The sequence below is a fragment of the Podarcis cretensis genome (genome assembly GCF_951804945.1).
Source record: "Podarcis cretensis genome assembly, chromosome: 4".
NCBI classification, from domain to species: Eukaryota; Metazoa; Chordata; class Lepidosauria; order Squamata; family Lacertidae; genus Podarcis; species Podarcis cretensis.
In genome coordinates this window covers 55,392,983-55,412,849 of record NC_137173.1, presented here as the reverse complement: position 1 = coordinate 55,412,849, position 19,867 = coordinate 55,392,983, and the positions used below count along the sequence as shown (strand labels likewise).

At 41.1% G+C, this 19,867-nt stretch overlaps 1 protein-coding gene across 2 annotated transcripts in view; it reads left to right on the top strand.

Moving 5' to 3' along the window:
- The window catches only part of KCNJ6 (potassium inwardly rectifying channel subfamily J member 6), a 106,834-nt gene that overhangs the window by 73,565 nt on the left and 13,402 nt on the right, over positions 1-19,867 (top strand). For both annotated transcript variants that reach the window (XM_079974932.1, XM_079974931.1), the window contains one exon: positions 12,756-13,673. In XM_079974932.1, coding sequence (XP_079831058.1) covers positions 12,779-13,673 — 895 coding nt within the window. In that variant the 5' untranslated portion in view covers positions 12,756-12,778. The remainder of the gene's footprint in view (positions 1-12,755; positions 13,674-19,867) is intronic.

Genomic DNA, 19,867 nt, shown 5'->3' with positions numbered 1-19,867 from the left:
GGACAGTAAAGAAACCAGTAGGGTATAAAAATGAATTATGATTTCTTTCACTACAAAGTTACTGAATGTTCAAATCTAGTAAAAAGCATTTTTTTAAAAAAAAAATCATTTAATAAAATGGTGTGGGTGATCCAGTCTTTTTCTGCTTTGGATTTTCCTATACTGTCTGGTTCATGAATACATTAAAAACCAGGATGGCAGGTGCAAAAGCAGACAAGGCTTTCACACATTTGCCATTTCAGTAGAAGAGGGGATTCTTGCCAATTTGTCATGCAAAGAGGTGAAAAGCTGCTCCAGTTGATTTGCCCTCTTCTATCATAATATTAAAGGTACAGAACACCTGTCCAGTCTGCATCTGGTCATTTTACTAAAATATCATTATGTTGCTTGGGAAAGGAAGTCAGTTACTTCATTACCAAAATGATATCTTTTCTGAACAGAAAGTTTCCCAGTTTAATTCTTGTCTAAACGGATAGTCTCAAGCATACTGGTTGGATTTATGTTAGCAGTTGCCAGGTTACTTGTAGCAAAAGGGTGTGAACAACTGTTCACTGTAAGCATGGCATCAAAAATTATGATGCTTAGAAGTGACAGAAAAGCTTGCCTCATTATCATATGAGACTAATCAGGAAAACCAGAACCAGACACATTTTTCCCTTTACTATTTGGCATGGTTTTGGGCAACTAAAAAGGAGGGAGTTTGCCACCATTGTATCTCCACAGTACATTTACCTTACAAAGGGTACATATGTTCAAGAACCTTTGGCACAACCTTCCCCAACCTGGAGCCCTCCAGATGGACTACAATGATGGCTGGGGCTGATGGAAGTTGTAGTCCAAAGTATATGAAGGGCATCTGGGTGGGGGAGGTTGTGCTTGAACAGGTCTACTCTTTGTAAGGTAAATTGGCTGTGCTTTCCAATAAAAGCAATAAGATGTCTGCTGATTTTGATTGTGTATTTGTGTTCTGTGAAAACAATGATCTGAAGTATTTTTCATCTATGTTTATAATACTGTTTATGAAATGAGTGTTCCTTGCATAAACCATGGCCTTACTAGGGGAACCTACACAAGCCCCACCATCAATCTCAGCCCTTACAGAAATGCTGAGTATTTATTATGAGGTTCAGAACTTCTCAAGTTCATTTTGTGTGTGTCTTATTTAAACATGATGTCAGGTTCTGCAGTGTACAATTCACAAGTGTAGCCTCTGCCATGACTAATCTACAGTTAAAGGCTTGCTGTTCCAAAATCTCGTTGCTGTAGATTGAAATGGACTAGCATTTTGTGTAAGTATTTTCCATAGATCCTTCAGCACTTTATTAACTGACACTGAAAAAAATGAAAGGAAATTTTTGCTGGAGAGTTTCCAGAGAATCATTTATAGTCAAGTCAACAAGAAGTCAGTAAATGCCATAAGATTAGAGTTTATGCATTTTGCACATAGCAGGATTAATACTGGACCCATGGCAAACACTTTAAAAGTACTATGAACTTATCATGGAAGCTGTAATACAATGTAAGGATATAGGTGGTATCTCAGGTGTAGGATAGACTGCCAAGGTGCAACCTAGAGATTCACTCTGTCCCTTTAAGCTATCTTAGGCCCAATATTTCGCTGGTCCTTTTTGTCTGTTTTCTATCTCTGTCTTTCTCATTAGTTGTACAGACAGGATGAAAGTCATCTCCTGCATAATTGTTAATTTTAAAGGGACAGAGTAAATCTCCAGGTTGCTTCTGGCAAACCTATCAACAGGACCCAAAAGAGATCACACTGGGTTTGGTATTTTCCATACACAGACATACGCCTCTCTGGGGAAATGAAACTTCAACTCAGGAGCTGAGTCTCTAAACATTAGCTGACCTTAAGGAACAGTGGACCATGGAGCCCATATCAAAACCTGCTGGGCAGGAGAGGATTCCAGGGCAGGGAGAGGTGGCCCTGTCCACTCACTTTCTTTGGAGGCAGGAACAGGCTGGCGAAAGGTAAAGTAGTCTCATGATGGCCAAGAACAGCTCCTGATCATCATGAACCTTTGGGGAAAAGATATTGGGATGGTTCAGGCTGCTCTCAGCCATCATGATTTTGAAATGCCTGGCTATTTATTTATTGTATGCCTTAGTCATCCAACAATTAATGTTCTCTGGACAACGTACAGCACAATAAAAAGGATTAAACTATAAAATACAATTCTAAAAAAAACAGCAATAAAGAAATCAATATGAAACAGAAAGAAAACTCAAATAATACTAGCATTGAACAACCATTGTATCAAAGGGTCAGCTTTAAAAGGCCTATAATAATTTTTTTTTTAACTGGCATCAGAAGGACTATCATAAGACTTGGCTAGATGTTGGGTTATACCAGGCTTCTCTCCCCTTAAAGGACCAGGAAGGTATGTGTTTTCTTTCATGCTGTCTAGAGATCAAGATTTCCTCCCCCAACACTGATCCCACATGATCATTTAATGATTGTAAATAAGAAGGTTATGACCAAATTTAACCTCAGGCTCAGTGACCCAATCTTTCTTGCTAGCTGCAAGAACTCTGTTGCCACAAACCTTATTCAAATGAACAAGATACAGCCTTGTGGTTTGTCATGATGTTTTGAAGAACCCACATATCTTTTGCTTAAAATAATGAGAGCCAGTCTGAAAAAGTTCAGGCTGTATGAATTGCCATGTTAGATCATCAGACCAAATGTCCAGATCATCCAGCACATTCACAAACAAGCAGGGTAGTTTGGAAATCAGTCATCCCCACCCCTTGTTTCTTTCCAATGTTTGGTCATCAGAGATAGCCTACCTGTGAATGTGGAAGTTCTAGTCTAAGCTAATGCCACTGAGAGACCTCTCAAAACCCATTATTAAAGCCACATATGTTCCCATCAGATACATCCTAGCCAGATTAAATGTATAAAAAATACCCCCCCCTTTTTAAAGAAATTCAGAAGGAAAGCAATCAAGCATAGCAATATTGTTACAACTGATCGCATAGATTAAAAACAAAAGGTTGCTCATTTAACTACAGTGCTACTTCAACCTGAACTTGTCTGAAATTTCCATGTGAATGAGATTGAGAGTTTGATTGCCCAATATCAGGTCAACCATGTAATGCTAAAGTCAGTTGCAGCTAATAGAAATTTATCACAGTCAGCTGTTCTATTAATGGCTTGCCAGATGTTGTTTGCAGAGCTCTCTCTCTCTCTCACTCACTCTCTCTCTCACACACACACACTGCAACCAAGGTGTGCCAAATGACATTTTGCTGAGAACACCATCTGCTCTATCTTCCTGCCCTCTCTCTTTGTCTTTCAGAACGCAAAGACTGGTGGCAGATTGCATTTTCTTGGGATTGTAGCACCAGATTACCAGCCTGAAAGGCCACCATAACTTCAGCTAAGAATAAATTAGCTGAACATGTAGATTGATACTTAATATCTGGAGAATCGGTGGGGCAAAGGTGAAAAGAAATGCAACAAAAACATAAATAGGTACTATTTTCTGAACCTCACTGCAAACACTAGGTTCTACATTTATACACCTTCAGTTGGGGATGGGAATCTGAACACATTGTTCCTTCAAATTTAAACAGCACATATATTTTTTGCAAGTCCCTTGACCCCAAGCAAAGTACTGAGAAACTTTTAAAAAGTAATACTAGTATTTCCTATCTAGAATTCATAAAGCTGTGGAAGCTTTGAATTATTTGTGCCCCTGCTGAGCTGCACTAGATATCTCTTAAGATGTATTGGCTAAGCAGGTTTTTAAAAAACCATGCATCAATATGAAATGAAGATGATTCCCAAATATATCAGTTCACCCAGTTCTCCTGTGTGTGAAAAGTTGATTCGCTCCCAGGGAAAGGGGACTATTTTTAGAAAAACCAAGAGATGGGCCCTTTTAGTTTGGGCACATATTATAACTGCTTGGCTCCTTTTGTCTCCCTGGGCTATTTTTACGCTAAGCCTGCTAGTGTGGTGAAGTGGTTAGACAGGGGTTGCCATCTTTTTAGGACCAGGGGGCACATTTTGACTTCTGAGGGGGGATTCTAGCCACAAAATGGGTGCCATGGGGTGTAGCATAACACAAAATGGCTGCCATCAGGGGCATGGTGTAAAACCAGAGCTTTTTTTCAGTTGGAACTCACCAGAACTCAGTCCCAGCACCTCTCATGTGCTCTGCCTGCACCTCTTTTTTTCTAGAAAAAACACTGCATAACACATTATAGAAAATACCATCTTGGTAAACTTCCCCCCTCACCATAACTGTTTTTCTTTATGAGAAAAGATAACCTGTCGAAGTTGTTGTTGTTTTGTTGTTTACACCCCACCCACCTGTCTGGGTTTCCCAAGTCACTCTGGGCTGCTTACAGCATATGTAAAACTTAGTAAAACACCAAACATTAAAAAATAGAGCAGGAAAGGTGCTTTGAAAGGGGCAGGAAAAACAGCAGCAATTGAAACCCTATCACTTGGTGTCAAAACAACTCATTTATCCATCACAGCTCTGACTTCAATAATCTCTGGCTAAAAACTCTGACAGACAGAAGTAGCCAGGCTGGTTCATTTCACAGAAATTACTTAGAAAGCTACCTACACATTTTGCTTTGTAACTTTATTTGTAGGAGGGATAACAACTTACCGGTACTTTTAAAAAAATGTACACTCAGAGTCTGGGGCTCCTGCCTGCGGGTATCAACAAAGGCCTTTGCAGGTGTCATGATGCTGACAGGCACTGAGTTGGTGACCTCTGGAAAGTTGGACTAGGGCTTACAGACCAGAATGCAGATCCCTACTCAGCCATGAAGCTCATTAGATGGGCTTGGGCCAGTCACAGTCTCTCAGCTTAACCTACTTCAGAGAGTAGTTGTGACAATAAAAGGGAGAAGGGAAGGACTGATATTTACTTTTCCTTATTAAGAGAGGATAAGTAAGTGCAAATTCAGAAAATCCCCATGGAACAGTTCTCTTGAGATTAAAAGGTAAAGGTAAAGGTACCCCTGCCCGTACGGGCCAGTCTTGACAGACTCTAGGGTTGTGCGCCCATCTCACTTAAGAGGCCGAGGGCCAGCGCTGTCCGGAGACACTTCCGGGTCACGTGGCCAGCGTGACACAGCTGCATCTGGCGAGCCAGCGCAGCACACGGAAACGCCGTTTACCTTCCCGCCAGTAAGCGGTCCCTATTTATCTACTTGCACCCGGGGGTGCTTTCGAACTGCTAGGTTGGCAGGCGCTGGTACTGAGCAACGGGAGCGCACCCCGCCGCAGGGATTCGAACCGCCGACCTTTCGATTGGCAAGCCCTAGGCGCTGAGGCTTTTACCCACAGCGCCACCTGCGTCCCCTCTTGAGATTACATCAGTTCAAAATGCTGATAGGAAGCTGTATCCCTTGAGTTACTCTTCCATGGCCAAAATGTCATGCCAATGTCCTGCTGGCATGTCAAGAAGATGAATTCTAACCTAGCTTTCTTCCTAATGAGCTCCTTTTCTATGTGGAGGATTTTCCTGAACAAGTATTCAGAGCTGAGGTCCCACCTGCATATAAATGGTACAATCCAAGTAGAAGCATGGGGTTGCTGAACACGTAGCTTGGCTGTTGCATTACTGCTTATGCATTCATAGCGGATCATAATACTGTAAATTATATTTTATTTCTCTACTGATTTTCATAGCAAGAAACAAACAAACACAACAGCATCCTTCCAAAGATAAATGTATTTCAGACTTGAAAAAAAAGAGTTTGCTTTCCCCACATCTTTAGAACGCTGGGGAAATAATAAATGCACACCACTTTCTCTTCTCATTGTACACAGAAAGCAGATAAGCTCCTGTAGACATATGCAATATGCATTAGCAACCTTTACACACTGAGAGATAATTGGTATTGTTCTTATTAAACAAATCCAGTTGGTAGGCATGGTTCTCCACTCAGCCCAGCAACTTCCTAGACTGACTTTAAAGAAGCACAAGGCATATCTGCCTTCTTCTCATATCCAGCTGAGACCAATGAGCATTTTGCTGTGCTCCTGAGAATGAGATTCATTAGCAGCGAATAGTCGCTTCCCCCCAAACTGGATGTAAATGCTGATGCTGAATCACAAAGCAATTGTTGTCAGAATAAACTTGTGGGTAAGGATTCTGTGACTTGATTGTGGGGTTTTGTGGTTGTTGTTTTTCATTTGTTAAGATTGGATCCCAGCTGAGCTTCCTCTGGAGCAACAGAAAACAAATTTCTGTCACATTTCAGATACCTGAAGATGGTTATTATATTGCCTCTTTGTCATCTCTTCTTCTCCAGGATAAACATACCTAGTTCCTCAAAGGACTTGATCTCCAAGCTTTTTGATGCCTTTGACACCCTTCTCTGGAGATGTTCCAGTTTGTTAACAACCTTCTTAAAGTGCAGTACCTAGTACTGGACCCTCTTATGAGTTTTCTGGGGACATCTAGCTGGTCACTGCAGGGACAGAACAGAGAACTAGATAAGCATTTGTTGTTTGATCCAAGAGGACAGTTTTTATGTTCACCCGTGTCTAGTTCATTTTACATATTTTTTGTGAAAATATGGATTCCTATATATTGTTGATCCAAAGCTTTGTGGCTAAGCTGGATAACATTTCCCATGCAGTACAGAAGATTATTAAAGTTCAGATAATCTTATCTATGGATAATTTCACCACTTTGATATGTTGTTGATTCCTATTTTCTTTTTCTGCACAAGTCCACAAGACTAGGTTAGCAAATCATTGCTATGATAAAATAGGACTAAATCCCTAATAGACATATTTTGTGTTTATCCATTTTTATAACTCAAATGAGTGAAAAATGAGAACATCTCTTCAGCCTGCTAGTGATTAAAAGTGATATAATTCATTGGCGCACGATTCATTAAACAGAATACATCTAGGAGTCTTGGATTTAGGTGTGCTTTGATCTGGTACAAATCACACCTGGTGATCTGGTACAAATCAAGACTGAAAATAATTGGAAGGTTAAATATTTAAGCACTGTTATCAGGTGTTTTTTTAAAGGGAGTAAAACTGGCTTCCACATGAGACAGTAGGCATTAAACTCCTATATCCATAAAATGTACAATATTCATTACAGGAACATAAGAAGCTGCTTTATACTATCCAGCTCAGTAATGTTTATACAGACTGGCAGAGACTGGCTACCCAAACTGCCTTCAGACTTCAAAGTCTTTCCCAGCTCCATCAAGAGATGCCAGAGACCAAACCTGGCATCTTTTGCAAGCAAAGCAGAGACTCTGCCACGAGCCTCACCTTCCCCATTTCTCAAAGCTGAAGCAGCTGAAATGAGATGGAACATCATAAGCCAATCCGTTTGCTAAATGGTGAGTTAACAAGCCAGTAATTAAAACTTTAAAATAAATACATACTGTATTTGGTGCTTTATGCCAAAATGTAGGATAAGAGTAGGTTATAAATAAATAAAAACTTAATTGGCGGGTCCTCAGCTATCACGAGATTGAAAGAGAGGGCCATGTAAGATTATTACCTTGAAACTTTAATTTTTGTAATTATTTTGCTGGCAAACTACAGATATAGAGCTCATGGGTCGCTCATTTATGGATTTGGCCCAAGTTAATTTTGAAGGAGAGACCCAGAGGAGAAAGAGATCTTCTTAACTGGCTGTGCTGATTGTCTGGAGCGCAGACAACGTGAAGCTGCTTAACTGGTTTGGTTCAACTGCTGTCCAGGAGACATCAACCCCAAACAAGTGACCTTTAAAAGCTTGAGGCAGGTTATCCTATGGCATTCAATCGCTTTGTAGCAGGTGGCCTAGTGGGGTGGTATCACTCACCTGGCCTCCAGTCAGTTGTGCCACTGCTGGTTAAAAAGGTAAAGGTACCCCTGCCCGTATGGGCCAGTCTTGACAGACTCTGGGGTTGTGCGCCCATCTCACTTAAGAGGCCAGGGGCCAGCGCTGTCCGGAGACACTTCCGGGTCACGTGGCCAGCGTGACATCGCTGCTCTGGCCAGAGCCAGAGCCGCACACGGAAACGCCGTTTACCTTCCCAGGCAGTAAAGGGGGAGGTGTGAGGCAGTAGCGAGGTGGGTGTGGTGAAAACTCACTGGCAGAGTCAATGTGCCACTTCTGCTAGTGCTTTTGTAGCTCCGCAACAGGCTCACCCCTCCCTTCTACCTCCTGGGAAGCAGCATCAACCTGAGCAACCAGAGGATCAAGTGAGCAACAGAGCACCACCACGTCCTCAGCATTAGTACTAGAAGTGGTAGTATTACAATAATCTTTTGTATGTTTTTAACTATGTGTGTTTTATTTGTATTTGTTTTAATTTTTGTGAGCCACCTTGAAAAGGTGGGATTTAAAGAAATCATGGTATCATCATGTGGCTTGGACCACGTGCTAAAAATCACCCGGAGCTATTGTTCTACAAAAACACCTGTCTCTGCTTATGACCTATTGTGATGGGGATTTCTCAGGTTGACGTGGGGACAAAGTTAATGTGTCGATTGCTTTGCTGCAAAGTGAGGACTTTGGTTGCAAATCCACCTAGGAATTACTATTATTCATCATTCTCTCTTTCTCCCATTCATTTCCAGTCCTGCTTCGGTGGATGAGGGGCAAAGCCAACTGAAAAATCATACACTTTGCACATTCACTCGTTATGGAGTTTCATATAATTAATGGCCACTTATAAAAACACTCCCACTCTCTCTCTCTCACACACACACACACTGCTTTTCACACAGTGTGGCAAGGATTCATATTTGAGATTCCCAAATTAAATCTACCATACTAATGCTGCAAATTAGCCTTGGAAATACCAGTTCTAAAGCAAACATTACATCTTACAAAGTAGGCTTCAGCAATACCCTAATTTTGCCTCTGGAGCATTCAGTTCAAAAATTCAAAGGTAATTCCCTAGCAAAACTGCAGTCTACAGATTTAGACCCCCTGTAGATCCTCGTCCCCCTTAATTATTTGTCTTATTTCTAGTCATCCTCAGTCTCATCAGAGAGATTGGGCTGAAATAGACTGATAAGGATATCTTGAATCAAAAATGTCTCTTTACATATCACTAAGGCCTGACTAGGAGGGGTGTGCTAGTGGTGGGTGGAACTGTGAAGGAATTTCAGCATAATCATCCTCACTAAACTAACCACAAAGAGCAAAATTAAAAGCTATGTAGTCAGAGGTGTCAAAGCCCAAATGTTTCAGAAGATTGTTATATCTGCTTCTGCTTCTTTTTAAAAACTCCTTTCTGCATTCACTAAAGCTGACAAGTTTGGACTTGTGCATAGCTCTAAACCCACCTATAACAGGTTCACCACCCTAATACAGCTGAGGAACTCCTGCCAAGCTAGCGTGTGCCTTTGGGATCTGAGACTGCCCTGGGGAACTGTCAAGAGGCACCACATTGCTAATAGCTCGTGCATCTGGAAGCCCATCTTACTGCATCAGAGTAACCACTGATTGGTGATGGAGGAAATACTCCTGGACTATGTTGTTAGAAGGAGCGCAGAAGAGATTTTCTTTTTAAGGAGCTTTTCTCAAGGGGGATGCCAGGAAACAGCTCAATTTTGTCTGTCTCAAGATACCTTTGTTTCCTGATTTTAGCTCCTCATAATTGGGGGGGGGGCAAATGTGGCCCACTAGGTGCCTCAGACATCTGGCCTCCTGCACTCTCCCAAAGCCCCTTCCCTCTCCATCCCTGCTCTGGGCATCAGGCTGATAGAGCAGAGTGAACCATCCCTGCTCTGCATGCCCCATTGGCTTCCATACTGGCCACATAGGAAGTGAATATACAGTACTACCTTAGGGCACACTATGCCCGCTGACTGCGCTAGTAAGGCAGTGGAAGAGCTTTCCGTTTCACCAGACTCTGACTTCTGAAGAAAGGCCGTCTTTTGGGGTTTGTTTCTCCCCCCCCCCCCAAAAAAAAGGTGTGAATTTGGTTAAATGCAAAAAAAGAATTGAATTTTGCTCCCATCACTTACCAGAGAGATAGCTAGAAGGATTTTATTTTTTATTTTTTTAGGGCAAAAACTAAGAGAGGGAGAGAAAGCTTTGAGTTAGTGAAGCATCTTGGGGAATTGCTCTCTTCGGGAATCTAATACAGGATTAGTAGTTCTGCTTCAGAAGCTAGTCGTTCTTGTGTTCTTAGTATGCAGTACCTATTCTGATAATCTTCGTACAATTTTATATAGAAATTATGTAGCAGGAAATGTAATTGGGAGACCTGCAACAGGAGGTGGTAGAGACATAACAGATAAATTTCTGAGTTATTTCAGAGCCATTATAGCTCCACATTTTAATCCCCATGCCCTGCTATTTTGTTATATTGGGGAAAGACAGAGAAGTGCATCCGTTATTCCATTTCAATATCCAATGTGGAGTAATCCAGGGAGGCAGCTTTGTTACCTCACTGTAAGGGCACTTCTGTTTGTCCCGTGATTTATCTTGCTTCCCCCTGATTTCTAGGCATGGATCTGATAGTTATTTGTTTTTTGTTTTTGTCCCACTCCTTTCCACAGGAAAACCCAATGCTTACTGCTGAATTGGAACAAGCATCAGTCTGCCAAAAAAAATACCCAATTTACATTTGTTCCACTTCAGCAGTAAACATTAGCGGCAGGATGAAAAAAGGGACAGGAGGAAGTGTGGGTGAACCCTCAGAGCTGCTTTGCCAATCCTAATAGCCCCTCATGAAATAGGCAGATTTTTTTGAAAGTGTCCTATAAGTTGATAGACCCAAACACAGAAATATTACTGCATTCTGAGGTGTTAGACCTTACTTTGAAATAAACAACTGATTGGGAAAGGAAGTACATGCTTGATAGCTAGAAAAGTTCTGAGACAATGGAAAGCCGAGAGTGTGTTCTTTTGGAAGTAGTTTGCCTCCATCTAGACATTTTAACAATTCTACTACAAAGAAACAAAAGTCTCAAAAGAAAAACAACATTCAGACATCTGTCCGCTTAGTATCCAACATGGTGTAGAGAACAGAGTACTGATATTTCATATGTTTACTACAGAACAAACACACCTTTTATGTTTTTTCTGTCCTTTCAAACCTATATGATTCATCCATGTTTTAGATATTTTAAAAGAGAGATTTTTAAAAGGCTGCTGTTGAAATCTGAAGCAGCAGCACTTTTAGAGCCAGACTACTAGCACACAGGACCTGGCCCTACAGTCCAAAAGGACCCAACATGACTGGGCCACACCAGCAGTTGCCGGAACATCTTTTCTTTATTTTTTAAAATCTTCGTACAGAGCTGATGCACTCCAGACAGCTCTGCCTCCCATCTTCATTTTCCCAGAGTGCCCCATATGCAGCATTCCTACTTAGTTTTAACTTAGGTTGGGGGGTTTTCGACATTGTGGAGGTTGTCACCACCAGTACCAGGTGACGAGGTGAAAGGCTGGACCAGGGAGCTGGAAAGGAATGAATGGCTTCCTCTTTTCCCTTTCCCAAATGTTTTTGCAGAGGTTGCCATACACACTTGAGCCAGCGTGCCTGGCAACCTTCATAAAACATTTTGGGAAGATTTTTAAAAAAGATATCCAACTATTCCTTTCTCACTGTCTAGTAAGTCAGAGAGGGGGGAGAAACAGTAAGTGACCAGGCATCACATACCATGATGAGAAGGGAAAGGGTTCCTTTTTTTATCTCCCACACACCAACGAATTTTTTCACAGAAGTTGGAGGAGAAAAAGAAACCTATTTGTTCCCTATCCAATACCAATGCCCGTTGAACAGTGAGAAGTGTCCAGAGTAATCTGGGAGGAAAAAGGAACATTAGTGGGCTCAAGTCTCAAGGGCTGTGTTCCTAGGAGCTTGGCATTGTGGAGCTCAATCATGGCAGCAGAAAAGGCTTGGCTGCACAACCGCAAAATTCTTTATTGGCCGTAAAAGTGGTACCCTAACTACCAGACCTCCATGCCTATTTCAGTAATTAGTGTTTGTGAGCTTTTCACCTCTACCCTGGAGTGGTACATTTCAGGTTTACCAACCCACGTGGAATTTATGAGGACTAGGTATGTTTATATATACAGTGCTACATCGGTTTAAGAACAGTCCTGTTTAAGAACGATTCAGTTTATGAACTCCACAAAACCTGAAGTAGTGTCCCGGTTTGCGAACTTTACCTCAGACTTAGAACAGAATCCAAACGGTGGAAGGGCACCGGCGGTGGGAGGCCTCATTAGGGAAAGCATGCCTCAGTTTAAGAATGGTTTCGGTTTAAGAACAGACTTCCGGAATGGATTAAGTTCGTAAACCAAGGTACCACTGTACATAGGATGCATTCATGAAGAAACTGACAACATATATATGATTGAGTATAGAAAACAGAATAAGGAAATGGGAGAAAGAAGCGATTCCCATGTATGTAGGTGGTAAGCATGTTTATTATTATTTTTGACCGTCTGTGATGCAGGTGCAATAAAAAAAAGGGCTAACGCAATTTCAGACAGGATTTCAGCAGGAAGTCACTGACTGAAAACAAAGTAATAAGGCCACCTCATAACTTTTGCAGGTGCAAACAGTATGGAAAGTGGGTTCAAGTATAACCGCCCTGATGCTATAATGAGCACAAATCATCTTGAATGCACAATTAAATGGATGCATGGAAGGATCCTTAGTTATCAATGACAAAAGCATTGGTTGTTTCATGCATGGGGTATTGTGAATATCAAGATGCTGATTAATCAAGTTTATGTATGCACATCAGTATTTATGCTTTCTTTTTTCTTTCCTGTCAGCTAATGTGCTGGAAGGAGACTCAATGGAGCAGGACGTGGAGAGCCCTGTTACAATCCACCCACCTAAGTTGCCCAAACAAGCCAGGGAAGATCTGCCGAAGCACTTAAAAGAATGTACCAAGAGGAAAATCCAGAGGTATGTTAGGAAGGATGGAAAATGCAACGTCCACCACGGAAATGTGAGAGAGACTTATCGTTACCTGACTGACATCTTCACAACCTTGGTTGACCTCAAATGGAGATTCAATCTTTTTATTTTTGTCATGGTTTATACTGTGACGTGGCTTTTCTTTGGATTCATCTGGTGGCTAATTGCTTACATACGAGGAGATTTGGAGCATATAGGGGACAAGAAATGGACCCCATGTGTCAGTAACCTCAATGGGTTTGTTTCCGCCTTTTTATTCTCCATAGAGACAGAAACCACCATTGGGTATGGTTTTCGGGTCATCACAGACAAATGTCCTGAAGGAATTATCCTGCTTTTAGTTCAGTCTGTTTTAGGATCTATAGTCAATGCTTTCATGGTTGGCTGCATGTTTGTGAAAATATCCCAGCCCAAGAAGAGGGCAGAAACCTTGGTGTTTTCTACCAATGCCGTAATTTCCATGCGAGACGGAAAGCTGTGTCTGATGTTCCGTGTTGGGGACCTTAGAAATTCACACATTGTGGAAGCGTCAATACGAGCCAAGTTGATCAAGTCAAAACAGACAAAGGAGGGGGAATTTATACCACTCAACCAGACAGATATTAATGTAGGTTATTATACAGGGGATGATCGTCTGTTTTTGGTTTCACCGCTGATCATCAGCCATGAAATAAATCAACAGAGTCCATTCTGGGAGATTTCCAAAGCTCAACTGCCCAAAGAGGAATTAGAAATTGTGGTCATCCTAGAAGGAATGGTGGAAGCAACAGGTAATGTTTTCTCAGGTTCAACTTTTTCATAACATGTTATTTTGAAAAGGTGCATAAGCATTATGAAAGAGGTAAGATATAATCAGAGAGAAAATACAAGATGCTAATCTTCTCCAGTTTTGTCCCAGTGAGTGTCTTCAGGCCTCCAAAAAAATGTAAGTTGAGCAAAAGGTTCAGTTTGGAATATTCATTCTTGAAAGGAGATGATGCAAGCAGGAAAAACAAGAACTCGGAGTAGGGTTTAGAGGGCACTGGATCTTTTTGAAGTTCTAAAGTAAATGGAGTGGGGGGGGGAGAGAAAAAAGTTGCTTCTTTCTTCCCCAAGACCTGCAATCCACCCATCACTGTTTGACGCTTTGATTCATTGCCCGGTGAGGACAAATTCTAGGAGAGATTCAGGGCAGCAAATTAGCTTTCTTTGAGAACTGTTGTGCTAAATTATTTGCTGATGCCCACCTGGTGGTTCATTCTGCCAGGAAAAGAAAAGCATTGCTTCATCACAGGAATCAGATACTCTTTTGCTACAGTCTCTGCATTATTAAGTTTAGAATCCAAAGCATGCTCTGGTTAATTGCAAGCTCAGGTCAGTTCAATATTCACATTTGGTTTAATCTTGGTTCAAAGAGAGAATCACATTTTCAGACATTTCCACATTTAGCTAGCCCCCCAAACACATATGGAAATCCCTAAACATCCCAAAATAATAATAATAATAATAATAATAATAATAATAATAATAGATAAAAACATCAAACATTAAAAACTTCCCTAAACAGAGCTGCCTTCAGTTGTCTTCTAAAAGTCAGATAGTTGTTTATTTCCTTGAAATCTGATGGGAGGACATTCCACAGGGCGGGCGCCTCAAAATGAAGCCTCAGATAGCTGCTACCACTCAGAGTAGCAAATGGTTCTGGGCTAGATGGAAAATTAATATATTCATATTCTTCTGTAAGACAGTCTTCCATGTACATGCCCTCAAACTGTGGCACCCTGTGCTTTGGATTCCATAGGCTGATCCTTGGAGATGGGCCAGCAGGTAGATGGACTGTATGGCCTGATGGCTCCTTTTGAGTCTTGGCCCCGTAGGAGCAGAAACCACAGTTGCAGTGGGGGATGCTGACTGAAAATCCAGAGCAGATTTCTAAGCCATAGCCCTTCTCTTGCTCCCCAGACAGCCACCACATGTAGTTCATGCCATGCTTCCATTTCATGGCATTAAGAAAACACACGGGTGCCATAGCAATGAGAATGCTTCTTCCGTTTTTATTATTACTATTGTTGTTGTTACAGAATCACAACTGCCATCTTCGGGAAGAACTAGGCTAACTTTACCCCCTAGGGAAACTCCCCTAACTTTACCCCCTAGGGAAACTCCATTTGATGAGCCATAGAGCCTACTGATTATGTCAGAGAAACAGGCGCATTCGCAAACAAGAAAGAAAACCAAGTGACCAAAGTCATAAAGGGAGAGGCTGGTCTGGATAGACTGATGGATCTGACACTGCAAAAACAGGAGGCACAGCCAGGGCCACTGCAAACTGTTCTCTCCAAATAAAAGACATTAATAGGCATTGGGAACCCAGAAGTGCATTTCATCAAAAATTCATCAAGGCAGTGTGCAGGAGAATAATGGCACAAACCAGGTGTGTGCACAGTAAAAGGAAAGGCAGCTACAAACAAACCCTGCTAAATGTCAAGGCAAAGGCACAGGTGACCAGTCAAGATAGGCACATTGCAAATCCATGTTGCTTTGAGAACATTGGCACCAAGAAGTAAAATACAATCCTAAATCTGTAGCTCAGAAATGTTAATGGTGATTACCATGAACTATAATGATGAACTGGAAATAATTCTTTGATGGCTTACATAACATAAGACCTATAATAAAACTGGGAAGGCGTGAATAATAATCAAGTTTACAGCAAGATGTCTTATCCATTTAAATCATGCACAATTAGAGCAGATTAAGCAGACTAACAACCCAACCCCAACACCTTCACAAGTTATCCTGTGAAGTGGAATATTACTACAGTTGTCCACTTGTCTGTCAGTCTGTCTGTCTGTCTGTCTGTCGAAGGAAGGCAGTCTTCCAGGCTCTGCTGGTACTACTTACAAATAGTCCCATTTTTCAAAAAAAATAAAAATGCAAACTTTAAAAGAACACATTTATCTTTTGGACTGGCAACCCCACAGAGAAGTTCAGCTGGAAGGAGCTGGGTCTATCCTCCAAACTGTCTGGTTCAGTAAGGTTTGGCAGACTTTATTAGAGAGTAGTCTACCTTGAATATAATTGGAAGCCAAACTTTGGCTTAGCATGAATGAGTGAGCATGCACTGCTGGTGCACAGTGGGACAATCCTGGCCACTTCGTTCCTTTCCCACTCCTGTTGTTGCCATGCTACCAGGAGCTCAGTCATAGTTTGGGGTTCATGGTTTGTCTCATTCCAAACAAGCCACAAGCTGTAACCAAGGCTTTACAGCTCATGGTTTGGTTAGAATGAGACAAACCATGGGTTCAGACATAATGCTAAGTCAGACCATGGCTTAGCTCCCTGGCACACATGGCTTCAGTGAGAGGACTGCTTAGCATGTTCACATTTGTGTGTTGCTTGTAACCAAATCAGCCCAATCGAGTTCATAGTTGTGTGTTGCTTGTAACCAAATCAGCCCAATCAAGTAATCCAAGAGTGCAAAGTTTTTATCATCAACAACCGAACAGGAAGCTGATGTGTGTGCCTGCCATCCACCAACTAAAGCAATCAAGTTTTGTTTCGATTCCACATGTGAGAATTTGAACCATGTGTAGCCACAGGGGGTTATGGACACTCTTTCCACCCTGCTTTCCGTACTATGTCAAAAACATTTTTGTTTGCTTAAAAATAAGATAATTACATGTGAGATTTTTTTTTTTAAGGCTCAAATTACTCTTTTAAAAAAACTGTATAAAAGTAATTTCTTTATAGCTAATCATCTAAATCTGTTTGAAATTTCATTTATGTTTCTGACAGATGAACAGCTCGAGCGTAATGTTTGTAGAAGGGTTTGCGGTTACATAAAAAGCATGCTCACCAGCTGTGGAAAATGTGTTTGGAAAGCAGTAAACTGTGCACACAGACCGTTATTTAGATACCAAATGAGGCCATCAAATAGATTGCCACCTTACAAAGTTGGCTCGACTCTTAACTATCACCCTGTTGACTGATGGATTATTGTCCCTTTAACAGTGTGCTAATGAATGACTTCGGTTGTTCTCTACCATCAGAGCTATGTGTCCTCTGTGCTTTAAAAAGCCATAAGTTTCACATCAAGGTAACTCAAATTCTATAATCTGTATGCAGTTAAGCACAATTTCACATTTACATAACGACCCCCCGAGGGTCATCTAGTTCAACCCCCTGCAATGCAAGAACTCTTAGCTAGATCATAGAATTATAGAGTGGGGAGCAAGAAGCTATGTAGAGCACTGAAACCCTTCCCAATGGATACTGAAATTCCCACAAATTTGGGAGGTTCCCCATACTGTGCCTATTTTCCTGCCAATAAAAACGAGAAACCTGCTCTTTTTAAAAAGGAAAAGTAGAGTCTCACAGTATACAAAAATTCTGTAACAGGAGTATGTTCACCTTTTTTCTGCACAGAAATGTAATGTATACAAATCTTATGATACCTCTCCCCCACTAATAATTGCCCATCCTGGCACCCAACTTTTCAATCAGATCTATTCTAACTAAACTATAAAATCTTTGGCAGACCTGACTTATCACATTATTATTTTTCATGGAATTAGATATAAAGAACACCATCATTATGACTGGGTACAATGAATAGCAGACAGTCTTAAAAACATAAAGTGTGGATGAAAAAACCTGTGGCTTGGCAGAGACGGTTGGACTACAACTCCCATCATCCCCTGACTATTAGCCTTGCTTGCTGGGGCTGATGGGAGCTGGAGTCCAACAACATCTGGAGGGGCACTAGCTTCTCATCCCTGAATTCTAAATCAGTACTTAGGCTTGCAGCCCTCATATTTCAAATCTGATTCTGTATTATCACTGTGTGAGGTATGTCTTTTTGTGGATCCTGTTACTTCAACATTCAGCGTTCTTGCAACATTCTTTAGAATTTGAAGAACTGGCAGTGTTTATTTCAACTTTGTGACATGCCAAATAGCATAGCTATTGATTCCTAATACTGTGATATAAATGGCTTAACAACAGTGGCAGCAAGAAAAGCAGCAACTTATCTTTCTCTTCCACCAAGGAACTTAAAGACAAGTTAATTTTGCTACCAAATATGAAGGTCATAAATACAGATATTCTGGTGAAAGCATCTGAATTAGAAATAGAAAGAAGAAAAGCTTCTACAATATATCCAGAGCAGCAGAATTTTCCACTGATTTAAGTATCAGGGTATTTTAACACTGCATATCTGAAACCCAAACAGTGCAAGTGGAGTGAATTAATGTCAAAAGATTCAGGTCACTTTTTCAGAGGAACATTTTAAAGAAAGAAAATAAACTGTCATTTCAGAAGTGTGTGTTGATTATAACTCCCCAAAAAAATTGACCTTAGCAAAAAATTGCTAAGCAGAACACTGCTTCCCATCTGCTAAGATCTGGTCAGGTGGCTTGAATGCAGCCATCTGCACCTACAAATGAGCTTGCTCAGGTATACCAAGCATCTGGAAGGGTGGACATCTATTAATACGAACACTCCCCTACAGTAGCTGAAGAGAGCTGGTAGCATCCAGAACAGAATGTTTGGTGAGCTGAAGTGGACCTCCCTGGGAAAGGCAAGAGACCCACCATTTTGCCTATTACCAGCAGAGGAAAACAAAGCCCTGGAAGGAGAGGCAGAAGCAGACTCCTAGCTCTGAAAACTGGAAAGACATTCTTACAATCTGACAGGGCATGGTCTTTCCTGTAATGGAACAAGGTCTTTCCTGTAATGGAACAAGGGGGCTCATCTCTCCCCCCAGCACCCATGAGATCAATCTCCCACTGCTATTTTGCCTGAAAGACCAGCCCCGCTGGGTAGCACCCAACTCTGTGCCTGAGAGTATTTCCAAGGACATGGGGGCAGTTAATGTCGCTGTCCCACCATTGTTGTATTTTCTTCCTATCTATCTTCCCTTCCCCAGCTAAGCTGATTTAGGATTCTGCAGCCATTCCACCAGCATAACAGCAGCAATGCCAGGCACCATCAACAACATCTTTCTGGCACAAAGTTAAAACGTATCTTTTCTCCCAGGCATTTGACAGATCATGACAAGTTGGTTGTTGGCCCACTGGATGAAATGTTCTTGCTGCTGAGGTCTTAGTTGTTTTTCTGCTGGGTTTGTTTGTGGCTCTTTGGAAAAGCTTTATTGAAATGTGTTGCTTTTTAGCTTTTAACGTTTTTGCAAATCACTTAAAGGCCTTTTTGATGTAAGCAACAAATAAGTCGAATAAATCATCATCATCATGTCCAGACCTAGTATACATTAAGCATAGGATTGCTTGGCCCAAGCAGAATACCTCAAAACACACACAAATTGTAGGTAGCCATGAAATAAAACAAAAAAGTAACAATGTGATAAAACCTCATTGAAATGTACTAGAATTTTATTCTGACTTAATGCCATCAGGAATTGTTTTCCCCCTCCACAAAACAAGGGGGGTGCACTCTGTGTTTCAAACATATTTTGTTTCAGAGGTGAGCAGAACCCACTTTGTTTGACAATTTCTTTCAAAAAGCTTTTACTGCAGGTAAAAGATAATTGAGGTGTTTAAGAGCTAGAGCAAGACAGTAAGTTCTGATTGATTGTGACAGAGATTTGGCTCTGAGCTTTTCCTGATAGGCAGTGATGGATGCCAAAGTCCCATTAAGTTTATAGAAAGGAAAAACTTTATGTTTATATTTTATTTTATTTTGCGTAATCTCATTTAAATCTTATGGTCCATTTATATCCTGTAGATTTCCTTGGATTTGAAATGTGAATAATCAAATCAAATAACAAATCTGCCACTTATGTCAATGATAACATTTTCAATACCATTGCAGCATAGCTATGGGTCCCCCTCCAAATTAAAAATAAAATTCTGGGATTTCAGATTTCTGCTACTTGCAAACTATTATATTGTTGCACACTACCCCAATCTCTCAGTAGTACAAAATTCCAGAGGTTCCAGGCGCTTACCCAGGGTTTGTGTTTCCT